We start from the raw sequence: 13,264 nt of genomic DNA, 5'->3' as shown, positions 1-13,264 counted from the left end.
GATAGATAGATAGATAGATAGATAGATAGATAGATAGATAGATAGATAGATAGATAGATAGATAGATAGATAGATAGATAGATAGATATAATATCCACAACAACAGGGAATAACAAATGACTGCCAATATGAGTTCTTTCTGCTGTTTTAAAGGTCCAGTGATTTTTTTATTATTTTCATTATTTTTTTTTTAATTTTCTTTTCGAGAGGCTTTAACCTGACTGAACAAAGCTTTCAGCTTCACTCACACAGACCCATCCCTGTTTGGGACATAATAAATGAATAAGCAATTAAGTGAAAAATGAGTGATGCTAAAGAGTGGGTTAAGGAGGAATGTGAGGGACTAAGAAAATGCTGGAGGGAGYCTCTGAGCAAAAGGGGAGGTCAATCAACAACAATGAGGGTGAGAAAGAAATTGAGAGGGACCCTCTGAATGGACATTTGCACGAAAATAGAGCGTGTCTGTCAGACTCACCACCATGACGTATGGGGCTGGACGACAATAGAAACCACAGCCATTTGAAGAAACTCTTGCAACTTTCCATGTTTGTATTTTTCTCTCTTTTATCTTATCTGCATCACCTCCAACCCCATTCATTCTTTGATTTTGTTCTTKTTGCATACCCTTTAATCCCATGAACCTGACCTTGTCAGAAATACTCAAAAAAAAAAATCCTTAGTATTCATAGTAGCTTGAACAAAATGAACAAATGTCACCTTAATGAAAAGTCATGCAGTTTTATGAGTTTGTGCATATACAAACACACATTTTATGGTGGATCAGTTATCCTAAACACTGACAAAAAAATTGGCACAAGGACTAAAAGTGGGGGAGAAATGGAACCAAGAACAACTGAAGTGGGGCCTCATCTTCCAGACATGGCAGAAATCCAATATATATATGAACTGGTTTGCTCAAGTGGGAYGATTATTCTACCAAAATGTGGAATTGTTATTATTGAACAGGGGATACTTGAGCTGTTGGATTTTTTCTCAAACTTTTTATACATTAGCACYCATATTTGAGTCAAAACTGTGGATTCTATTTAAAAAAAAGCTGATATCCTGCACGTTCCACCACTAGGTGGTAAAAGCTTCTGAATTAAACTTTGATGATGTGCTGAAAAATGATTATTAACTAAGAAAAATTGAGCTTCAGTTGTTCTGAGAGAATTTAAATGTTCTTCTCTGCATTTTGATTTATTGTTTAATCAGGTTGAAGTGAAACAGAAACAGCTTCATTGTAGTTGTGGTTTCTGGTGCACTATGATGGTGAGCACGTGCGAAATAGTTTGCTTTAATATTATTTCACAATGTCTCTTTATTTTCAATCCACATGAATTCACCAAAAACATAGGCAAGATGTGCAAATGCAGCAGAAAATATTAGAAACTAAAAGTGTTTTGGTGAAGTGACGAGGCCTCAGCCTGGGCTGGAGCAAATTAGCATCATCTGATGAAAAGTAACTGGCAAAAATGCATCATTATCAGAAAACACGTTTTATTTTATCCTTCCTAAGTGTTGTGCTTTGGGTGTTTGCGTCACTCAAAACATATAAAGTAGTTTGTTTCTAATTTAGGCTTTTATTTTTTTCTGGTAGACAGTTTGTTCCTTTCTAAAAGAATGGCACACACACACACAAACACACACCCTTGTTGTTCCCTCTCTGGTTTCCCTGTGAATAAGGGCTGCAGAGCAGTTTGGCAGCAGTCTGCGGGGCCCCGAATGCTTATCAGAAGTGCTTACAACCCACCTCACCCCCACCGCTGTGATGCCTCTGATATGGAAGACAATGGGTATGCGTGCGTAGAGGGAGCTTTCTTTAAAGCTTCAGTGAAGCTGACTTCATTTATTTTGCTCTTTTATGAGGTCAGGGTAGCCTGCTGATTGTATTTCATCACTGCATAGAAGTCAGACAGTCATAATAAACCTTAGAAGCAGTACAACCTTTGGAGGTAACATATCCCTTGTATTAGATGGCGGCGGTGGCGGCAGATGTATGTAGCTGTGCAGTCTCGCTGCAGGAAAATACATCCCATTTGGCTTTACAGGCATCTGCAGGTCTGTTTTTGACCAAATTTWCCTCAGCTTTAGTGTTGCTGTTACTCTGTATGCTACATAAACGGAAGATCAAAGACACAAATGACGGACATCATTTTCGAAAAACAACAGCACACAAGCGTCCCATGGCGTGTATACAAGCATCGACCATAAGTTATCCTAACTTTGGTAAATATCATCTACCTTGCCGGTTGGGCTGGTTTCTCCGGCTTGCTGTTTTTGTGGCGTGTCTCGGTGGAGTGGCGGATGTGGATGGGGTCCCTCGGCCCTCGAATTGTCCCTCGTGTTTGGACGGAGCGCCTGGGGTGGACTTGCAGGCCTGGACGCGTGGCGGTGGGAGCCGGGACGGAGCGACTAAGCTAACAAGTGTGATGTTTTGAATACACTCCAATCTCGAAATGGCTCACATGCATTTGACAAATATAAGATAAATATGGATTTCTTGAAAATGCATGCCAACACTTTTTTACCATTGTTTCATCATTTGCTTAATTTATGTATTGTGCAGTCTGTTTTCCCTGATGCCTAGAAGTTTGCTCAGATTACTCCCATTTTTAAATCTGGTGATCCAACAGAAGTTTCAAACTATCGGCCAATTTCTGTTCTTCTTATTTTTTTCGAAGTTACTTGAAAAAACATCATTTAATCAACTATTTCAGCATCTAGAAGCTAATAATACGCTAAGCAATAGCCAACATGGTTTCTGCACGTCAAGGTCAACCATGTCTGCATTAATTTTATTCACTGAACAAATACGTGCTGCTTTGAACAAAGGTCAAGTAACTGGTGCTGTATATACTGATTTTCGTAAAGCGTTTGACACAGTTGATCATTATACTCTCTACAAAAGTTGATTTCTTTTCAACTTTCATCATTTGCAATACAAATATTTTCCTCTTATTTGACTGATAGGTGTCAGGTTGTGAAACATAGAAGCTCTGTGTCCGGGTCTCTGCCCTGTTCCGTGGGAGTTCCGCAGGGTATCATACTGGGCCCAATGCTTTTCCTATTATACATAAATGACCTTCCAAAAATACTGAAGTATTCAAATATTTTAATGTATGCTGATGATACTGTTCTTTTTTTGTCTGATTTCAATATTGAATCTATTAGTAGTCAGTTACAAGCAGCTCTTCAGACATTTCATGGTTGGCTTCAAGATAATCTTTTGTCAATTAATGTTAAAAAAAACTGTGTGCATGTATTTTTCCTCACCCAGGAGACATTTTAATACAACAAATCAACTCACTTTTCTAAACAAACCCCTTGATATTGTCACTACCTACAAATATCTTGAAATTACTTTGGATTCTTATTTGACTTATCATGATCATGTACAAGTTTTACCCACTAAGTTAAAACAGAAATTATAYGTTTATTCAAAAATTAGATCCAATCTGACATCTTCTGTTTCAAATATCTATCTTCATGCCATTATACTCTCAACCATGTCGTACTGTTTAYCTGTTTGGTCTCTTACAACAAATGAAATCTTAGAACCCATAGTTAGGCTCTACAGCAGGGCCTACAAAATTCATAAAAAACTTCCTGGTTGGACTCATCACTGTACAGTTCTTTCATTGTCTGATGCCTTGACTTTTCAGAATTATGTTTTATATAGTGGTATTAATTTATATTTTCAGATCTTCCAAGGTGCCAATTATGGAACTCTATGTGCATAACTGCCCAAATCAAATTCTAGAAGTGGTCATTCAACTAGATCTGTTACAAAAGGACAACTGATATTACCAACTTTTAAAAACTGTTACGGCCAGAGGTCTTTCTTCTATGTTTATACTAAAGCATGGAATGACATTCCTCAAAACATAAAGTCCATTTAAAAACTACAGTCCTTTAAGAAGAATCTTGTCTGCCATCTGCTGGACACTTTTTGTTGTGCTCATATTTAGACGTCTTATTTTGCAAATGCTGCCTTCCTGAAATTTGGTATGCTTGTTTGTCTTTGTATCTGTGGTGTATAATTATGTAATTGTGGTGCTGTAATTCTGAGTGTTTTATGTGCTGCAGAACAGGAACCTGCTGTAAAACAGCAATTATGCTGAGTCAGGCTTGATTGTTAATAATCTTTTCCTGTTAAACAAATAAATCAAAATCAAAATCAATTAGGAGAATGCTGGACACACTGAACCTGGTTAAGTCAATATTTCCTTCTTTGAACGTGAAATCAGTTCTGTCTCGGAGCTTGATCAAAGTTTTTTTGTCATGGTTTCAGAAAACAAACAGCTTTTATGACTGGACTCGGAACAGAAATTCCACCGTTTCTGCTTCCTTTTGTGATCCTGTCTTTGTATTGAATTTGGGGTTAATTGCCCAGCCGGAAGCAGCTGYGAAGGCCACTGGAGTTGCAGGTGAGCTTTCGGCAGCTCTCCCACATCAGCCTCCCACACAGCTTTGTGCTGCTTCCAGTGAGTGTTCCAAAAACGAGACTGAATGAGGTCCCGACAACAATGAAAAGACAAGGCTCCTGAAAGCAGCCAATAACATGGCTGACACTCAAAAAAACAAAAACAAAAACAAAAAAAAAAAAAGCAATTGCGTTGCTTAAAACGGGACATTTGACCTCCTTGGGTCATAACAAAAAAGTTCTGAATAAACACAAACTGCTGTTCGTTATTCGGCGGGTGTCAGTTATCTCAGTGGAAGTGAATGTTGAGGTAAACCCATCCGATGGTTTTGGGTGGAAACAGAAAACAGTCGATGTGGTTTACTGAACAGCAGAAGTTTTGGTTTCATATTTAGCTAACGCGGGGTGGGGCCCTGCAGAGGGGTTTAGTGGGTTCTGCGAATAACGTTTTTATCCTGTAGCTGTTTACAGCATTAATTATAAGCAGTAAAACAAAAGTGCCAGATAAGTTGCTAAACACAACAGTATGAAGAAATCACTTTTTATATAAATATCATCTGCTGGTGAATAATGAAGGCGTATCCATATGTGGCTGTGTGTGTATCTGTTAACAAAACATCACACCACCCACCGGACAGATTTTAATGACCCTTTCAGGATAGTTCAACATCTAYGGCTGTGTCTAAATTCAGGGGTTGCAGCCCACAGGGGGTATTTGTTAGTCTACACCGCGCTGTACGCTGTCCTAATTTATAGTCTTGTGGCTGACAAAACCCCAAAATATAGGCTGCAGAGCATCCATGCAGCAKATGGTATCCCAGGATTCATTGAGCCATCAGCGTTTTTTTTTTCTTCCCTGCAGAGTTTTGGAAATTTATTTTGGCCCAAAGAACTCGTTTAGCAACTTAACTGATGAAATCTTTGCTGCAATGAGATGTTAGTGTACGAATACTGGAGCTAAACRCAAATTATTATATTTTATATTTACTTGTTGGGTTGTTTTTTAAAATACTGCATTTTACCTACTGTAAAACCAAGCGTTCCAACTGAAGATGTTATATAAAACATGACACAATGGAAGCAGGGCAGTGCATGGTCACACAAACATATGCCATCTGAAGACTAGACCGTCTTATTTCACACTTGTTTTATGCAGCCTATGGAATGCCTTATACACCCCACATAGGTTATGGTCCAAACAATTCAATTCAAGATGGCTATATCAACACAAGTTCACACAAAAATGGGTACAAGTTGATTTTACAGATATTGAGTTAAAAAAATGTAATGTGGTGGTAGCTGAGAGTTTATCGTTATTCATACTCTGACTGTGACATTTTGCAACATCACATGACATTAAATAATAATAACGATGGACTTTTAAATCACATTTTTAATAACACAATTCAATCACCAGCTCTATCAAAGTAGGAAATTAAATCAATTTGTTTGGAAGACAATACAATCATTCTTGATATCACAAAATCTGTCATGATACAGTTTTAATTCAGTTCAAATCACAAGTCTGCAAATGACCTGATATTGATAATTATCAGTCATGACAATATGGATTGGTGTTTTTGTTTGCCTTGTTGCTATTAAATCATTAATCATTTATTCTATATATCAATGGGAATCAATGTTTTTTCTCCTGCCAACATATAACATATATGTACACACCTAACAACTACATAACTTATTATGTAACTTACAGGTACATGAGGAAGAAAGTTCAGATATATTTTCATTGTTATGGGAAATCAAGTAAAAAAAAAAAACAAAACAAAACAAAGTCTTAAAAAACTACAGATAAAGAAAAAAAACATAAATCACTGACTAGCTGAAATAATTAAGTGCAACAGCTATTAAAACATGTTAATTTTTGTTTACAGCTTCATGAGGTAAATCAAATCTGCAATATTTTAATTTCATGAAACTAAACCTTGTTACAAACGTTTTTGAATTGTTTCATATAATATCATTCAAGTTTCCAATTCATGAATGTCACTAAAAAAATAAACAAKAGGTTAATAAGGTTATAAATTATACAGACAAGACAGATTTGATATATGTTAACAACGCGATGTTGAATAAAATTTGCATTAAAGTATCTGAAAAAGTCTTTGCAGGTTAGAAGGAAACATTTCTTTTCTCCCCGCATCGAAACTGCCCTGGCAGGGCGCCGTTTTTCCACGCTTGATGCCATGTCAGTACGCATCCTGAAGTCCAGCCCAGAGGCGTAGCTCCGGACTGTGAACAAGTGCGGGTCGAGACACGCACTCAGTTCAGGAGACGGAGAGGAGAGGYACACACGCTTTGAGCTTTTGCAGCAAAGCTTAACTTTAAACAGGGAAAGTGACTGAAAACGAATCTGTTCTTCAGAAGAGAAGAGAAAGAGATTTTAAACGAATAAAAGCAGGTAAGCTGATGTTGGATTTAAAAAAGTGAAGCTTTTTGGCTTTTTAACAGAGATGCTCCACATGCACCGCACTTATATTGCTCATAGTGAAAACTGTAAAACTGTTAAATATTTAGAGTAAAAGCTTTACTGCGATTGTTTTAGTTGTGATTTTGTCGATTTMTTTCTATTGTGTTCCACGGTTTGTTTGCCTCCATTCAAATCTGAAGTCACACAACTGTGAGCTCACATCAGATAACCCGTTTGTTTACAGCTTGGTATAAACCAACAAAGACTACAATAACATTGTATGTATTTACCGTCCGCAGCAGCAGCAGCAGCAGCASCAACAGTCTCCTTCGGTTTGGCGCTCATGCGTAAAAACGCACAAGAATGCGCCGCTTCGCCAGTTATCTACGCGGAAACGCAGCGTCCTAGATTGTTATCCTTAACCAAAAAGCCTGTTGATCGAGACTGACAGGAGAAACTTCTAACAAACACTTGCGCTGTTTGTGTCGGAAGCGTTTTGGCACGAAGCTGTTTTATTTTTTATTTTTTTTGTGTTGAGAAACAARTGACGTTTGAGCGTTCTTTGTGACAAGATAACAGAGGGCAGGAAGAAATGCAGCCGGAGAGAGATGTGGACTTCACGTGCTGCCTGTGTTATCTGATGGTGAAGGGTGTTAAATGATTGAAGCCACCTGGCACCTCCAGGTTTTTCCATATAATGCAGGGAATTAGGAACMATTGTGGGAGGATTATCTCTGCGCTGATAATCCTCACAATCTAAATAAATCGCAGGATATCAAAAAAATATTTTGAATTAGACCACAACAAACAGCTTTACTACAAAGGGGCGGTAACAAAAATATTTAATAAGCTACATTTAAGTTTTAACATCATTTTTTTAATCAGATATATCAATTTAGTTGAAGACTTATTTCAATTGTAGTAGATTTCCTGTGAATTGCATGAACWCTGGATAGATTCAGGTAATCAGGGATATTTTTATGTTGCAAAACGTGCAAAATGCTTGAAAAAAAATCTGTGATTTATCAGAGTGAAAATATGGCAATACAGTAGTTTTCCCTCTTTAGCAAGAGTGAAGAACAAAATTTAAATCTCTTTGCGAAATTTATGTTTAAAATCATCTTTGATGTACCTTCAGCATTTTTAACCWCTTCTAAATGTCAGTATACATGCTGCTAACTGTTTAAAGTAATTCACATTCATGGATGTTTATCAAATGCTGAGTTTTAAAAGTTATGTTCATGAAAAAAGAGGATTAAAGTAAACAAACGTTGGCAGATACCAAACACAGTCTATCACTCGGCAGCTGCGTATCTTAATATGTTCCAGGTGTCCTTTATCCTCTGTGACTTTATGCCCGATATTCTGCTTACAGTAACAGTCTCCCACACAGACAGATGTCTGACATGGTCACATTTCACCGCTCTCCATCATGTCGTGGCCAACCGGAGATCAGTRACCCTGTTTTTAACCTCGGCTGGACCCATTTCGCAGGCGGCGAGCCTCCTGCTGGCCTCAGCRCACAATTCACTCTGTGGGTGCACAAGTCAAAGGGGCAGCGGCGGGGTTAAGCCACTCGTGTTCTGGTTTTGATCCATCACCTCTGACCTYTGACCTCTCACACTGTGACAGGCTGACTGTTAGCTGAGAGAGACATTGCAGCAAGACATTTCAAACGCAGCCGTGATTCAGGAGCTCATCAGGCTCAAAGAAGCTTTAAGTTCCAGGATGTTCCAGTCTGCTACTTTTATAATTTTGGTGTGTAGCTTCAGTCACCTTCCTCTGTTTGAAACGGTGTGCCTGCGTTATGAGATTCAGATGTTGTAAAATGACGTATTCGAGGCTGTGAAGCAGCCTTTGCTTTGATCATCTGGGCGGCGACAGTTGATCTCGCACCCTCTCTTTTCCTGCTTCACGAGCCGAGAGGAGACAGGGGGATTCGTTGTTTTACAATAACAAGCATCCAAAAGGAAAGGGAAAAAAAAATCTTTAAAGAGGCATCGGGTTTCCCACCATGAGCGGCGCTTTATCTCGGAATGCCCTGAATGTTTCGGAAACACGGCCCTGTTTGGGTTTCTTGATCCCACTTCCCCGTGTCCAGTCTGCACTCGGTGCCAATAGAGCAAAGGTAAACATTTATTGTGCAGCTCCCAGAGCGCACATCAATCACTGAAACGCCCTCCGTTTATGACACGATAACAGAGCAACGTTATGAACTCACAAAAGCAGTGTTTTAACAAGTTGACTGCATTASGATTCTTCGGGGTCTGGTGGCATACCTCAAGAGGGTTTAGGTTTTATTAGCTCAGCAGGTTCACATTGGTAAAATAAGTCAATCAGCTGAAAACCGTTTCTTAAATAAGCAGAAGGCTTAAAATAAAACTGTTACCATTTCTCTGTATATCAAGATGAATGTATGTTACGAAAATGTAAACATTCTTATGCTTTCACAGGATTCTCCCCAGTCTGAGGTGGTGTCTGTTTCCTCCCAGTGTTTTGCAGTCCCCTCCCAGAGCTGAAAAATGAGTCTAAGCGCCAGTGAACTGGAGGACTTGTGGGAGTCGTTCGGGGACCTGAACTTCTCCGACACCTTAAGCAACATATCAAGGGTGGACTCGATGGTGTGCGTCACAGCGTTTAACCGCAGTGCTCTGCTGTACTCCATGTGCGTCCTCTACTCTTTCATCTTCGTCGTCGGCYTGGCCGCCAACGCTCTGGTCCTCTGGGTCAACATCCGCGCTCAAAGGGACTCCAGCCCTCGGCACGAGACGCACACATACATCGCTCACCTGGCGGTGGCAGACCTCTGCGTCTGCGCGACTCTTCCCGTGTGGGTGAGCTCGCTGGCCCAGCACGGCCACTGGCCGTTCAACGAGGTGGCGTGCAAACTCACGCACCTGATGTTCTCCGTCAACCTCTTCAGCAGCATTTTCTTCCTGGCCTGCATGAGCGTGGACCGCTACCTGAGCGTGAAGCAGCGCGGGGAGGAGGGAGGCGCTCGCAGGAAGCTGATCCGCCGTGGTGTGTGTTTTGGGGTGTGGCTTCTGGCTCTGCTGGCCTCCATTCCGGACACCTACTTCCTGCGGTTGGTGAAGTCGGCGCACGGGGACACCATGATCTGCAGGCCTGAGTACCCAGAGGAGAGCCACAGGGAGTGGATGGTGGGGGTGCAGCTGAGCTTCATCCTGATGGGCTTTGTTCTTCCCTTTCCAATCATTGCAATGTTTTATGCCCTGCTAGCTCGAGCGTTCTCCCACTCCTCCTCCTCCTCCTCCTCGTCCCCCGTGGAGCAGGAGCGCCGTATGAGCCGCAGGGTGATYCTGGCCTACATTGTGGTGTTTCTGGCGTGCTGGGGGCCCTACCATGCCGGCCTCCTGGTTGACGCWCTGGTGCAGCTGGGACTGGTGCCCCTGACTTGCGGCTTTGAGAACGTGCTCTTTGTGGCTTTACATCTCACTCAGTGCCTGTCTCTGCTCCACTGCTGCTTCAATCCCATCCTCTACAACTTCATCAACAAAAACTACCGCTATGACCTCATGAAGGCCTTCATCTTTAAATACTCCACTCGGACTGGCTTGGCGCGACTCATCGAGACCACAAACGTATCGGACACCGAGTATTCAGCTGTGGCTGTTGAAAACCCACCACTGATCTGAAGCGCACGCTCTAAAGGACTCTTTGCAGTAGCTGATTTGCTCTTTCCACTAGCATCTATTTGACAGAAATCTGCTTTAGATATAGAAAAACTTGAAGACTACAGTTGATCATCTCTGATAGACTGATTAAAAAGCACTTAAAGCAGTTTATGATAGCAGCTGATTTTTAAATCATATTCATTTACTCATTTTAGAGTTGTAAAGCCAAAACAAGACTGTAAATTGTATGAAGTCATGTAGAAATGTATTGTGTGTGCGTTGGTGCGTGATGCATAATAATAGTATTAGTTAAGTAATATCTTTGTATCTAATTGTATTTATACTGTATATGTTGTACATTTACACTGTTTTGCCTCTGTCGGGTTGTATTGCAAAATCTTCGCACATTGATGTTGTACAACATCACCTCATTGTTTTTAGCAAAGCCACTGACTGGCTTGGTGCTTTAGTCCTGCTGCCTTGTTTCAAATCAAAACCTCATTCTGCATCAGCTGAAGCCTTCAGAAATATATTTTTAAACTCAAAATGTTTTTAGTCATTCAAATTCACGTTTTGCCTCRAAGCTAATTGCTTAGTATTTATCTTAGCCTAGCATTTTAAATCAGTGGTTTGCATCTTTTAAACTCAGCTTCTGTAAAAAGAAATGGTTATGAACAATTTGAAACAGCTTTTTCAGACCAATGAACTAATGCGGGGCCAAAATCAATATTGATTTCTGCCACTTTAAAGCCACTCCAGTCTGAAAGATTTCTTTTTTATATTTTATAAACCTTCCTTTTTACATTAAATGCTTATTTTTTTAATAGATTTATGTATTTTTTTCCCATTAGGAATGAATATTTGTAAAAAAAAAAAATAATTGGAGTTATTTTGACAGAACAAGAATATATTTTGGACTTGTCTGCACGTTAGCTGTAATAAACCTTTTGAGTTATTTAATGTTTATAAATTTGTTCATAACTTTTCCACAGAGCCCAACTTCAAAATATCTGTACGCTTTAACTCTCGTATTTTCTTTAAATCTAAAGAACTGCAAACGTTACCTGTCGGCTTCACCTGAGACTACTGATCYTGAAGTGCAAATACATGAACCTCCCAGCGAAACTGAATCCAGTTTTATTACATAAAACATTATCCTGTACTGTGTCAGTAATTCATATCAGTGCCAACTGTGGCAGAGCTGCACACATCCATGTGGAATCAATCCAACTGTGTCACCACACAGACCACCGACGGCTCCGATTTTATGAGCTAATAACCAATGAATCACTTTCTTCTTCCAGTGCAGGCAGCAGCTGTGGTGCGCAACATCCCAACATGTTTTGTTTGAGACCAAATATTGCAAAAACATCAATGTCTTAGAGTCCCGTGTGCACGAACCAAAGCTTGAAACCAAGAGATGATGTTTTATGTGTCATTGAGTTTTAATTCACTGTGTTGTTTTCTATGCAGACACAGAGGACATTTTGTTTGTGTGACTGATTACACAAACATGTTTTTACAATGAAAAGGTTTTACTCTTAGTGAAGAGTAAATGGTTATACAGAAAATGAGGCATTCCTTTGACACACTATGTGTAACGTGTTTTGTAAAAAATAAATACAGCGAAAATGTTTTTGTCTCTGTTTTTTGTCAAAGTAGTTTTACAGCTTTAGTTTTTATTGCAGAAAGACACCAGACAGCATGCTTAAAAAAGAGTTATTTGAATGTTGATCTGAAAAAAAAAAAAGGTTCAGCTTCATGGTTTAAGCCGTTAACTTCGGGCAAAACAAACCCWAAAAGCATCACGTTTCATCTACAAACACGAACACGGCAGTATGTCTTTTTGTGGTTTATTTCGGCTGTCATGAAATGTTCAATAAACTTTATTCAAGTCATGGTACAGTGACTGAAATTTAAGGGGAAACAATACAAATTATCCAATTACTGAAACATTAGATAGCATTGACGTAGAAAAGTCTTTTTAAAAGGGACAATGTAAACGTCGGGGACTGGCTTTAGTTTGTTGCAGAGAAACAAACAAGCAAAATATTTTGCAGATGAACATGTTGAAATGTTAAAATGATCTTTGTGCCAACTTTATTTTTGCTTTTGAAATTAGAGCAAAAATAAAAACAYRTTTTTTCTACTTTGTTACCCCTTACCTACATATTTTCAGCATTTTGGCTTCTTGAGAAAAATAGTCACATTATCATACCCTGGAGATACAATAGTTGGCCGACTAGCTGGAGGAAGGTTTGCATTAAAAAAAAAGAGGCTCAGCAGTTGTTTACAATCCTGCCACAGTGTTACAGGTTACCCTGTGAAGGGAATTTCGAAGGCCACACTGACTAAATGACCTGCTAACGATACCTCTCCGGCTTTCTTTCTCTTTCAAACCCAGCCTTGATCTCACAGCACTCCTGTGTGCTGGCCTCCCTCGCCTTTTTTTTTCTTGTGTGAATTATTTTCCCAGCGTGAGACCTCCTCATTTGACCCCGTCAAAACCTTCCTACGGCTCTTTACAGGTCAGTGAACCTCAAACCGACTCGTATGCAATGAATGCATAGGCTCTGTAGCTGGCAGAATGCCGGCTCCTTTTCTTTTGAAAGTGATCACCATGCAAACAGCTCTAAAGAAAGAGTTATGGGTCCTAATTAGGCCCATCTGCYTCTGAACTTTGATGTTCTGTAACTTGATTAAATGCAAACAGGTTTTTAGAAAATGTCTTTATATATAGGAGCTATCATTGTTTGGGGAACTTTAGAGGAGAGA

At 39.6% G+C, this 13,264-nt stretch overlaps 1 protein-coding gene across 1 annotated transcript; it reads left to right on the top strand.

Annotated features, from left to right (window-relative positions):
- The first annotated feature begins 6,696 nt into the window (after window positions 1-6,696).
- On the top strand, window positions 6,697-12,124 carry ackr3a (atypical chemokine receptor 3a). Its single transcript, XM_014028484.1, has 2 exons — window positions 6,697-6,845; window positions 9,308-12,124. The coding sequence occupies exon 2, from the start codon at window positions 9,377-9,379 to the stop codon at window positions 10,508-10,510; it is 1,134 nt and encodes a 377-aa protein (XP_013883938.1). The 5' UTR covers window positions 6,697-6,845; window positions 9,308-9,376; the 3' UTR covers window positions 10,511-12,124.
- Window positions 12,125-13,264: the final 1,140 nt, after the last annotated feature.

Source organism: Austrofundulus limnaeus, unplaced genomic scaffold (assembly GCF_001266775.1).
Source record: "Austrofundulus limnaeus strain Quisiro unplaced genomic scaffold, Austrofundulus_limnaeus-1.0 Scaffold768, whole genome shotgun sequence".
NCBI lineage: Eukaryota > Metazoa > Chordata > Actinopteri > Cyprinodontiformes > Rivulidae > Austrofundulus > Austrofundulus limnaeus.
Note: the sequence above shows the minus strand (reverse complement) of the source record. Positions and strands in the feature narration are given on the sequence as shown.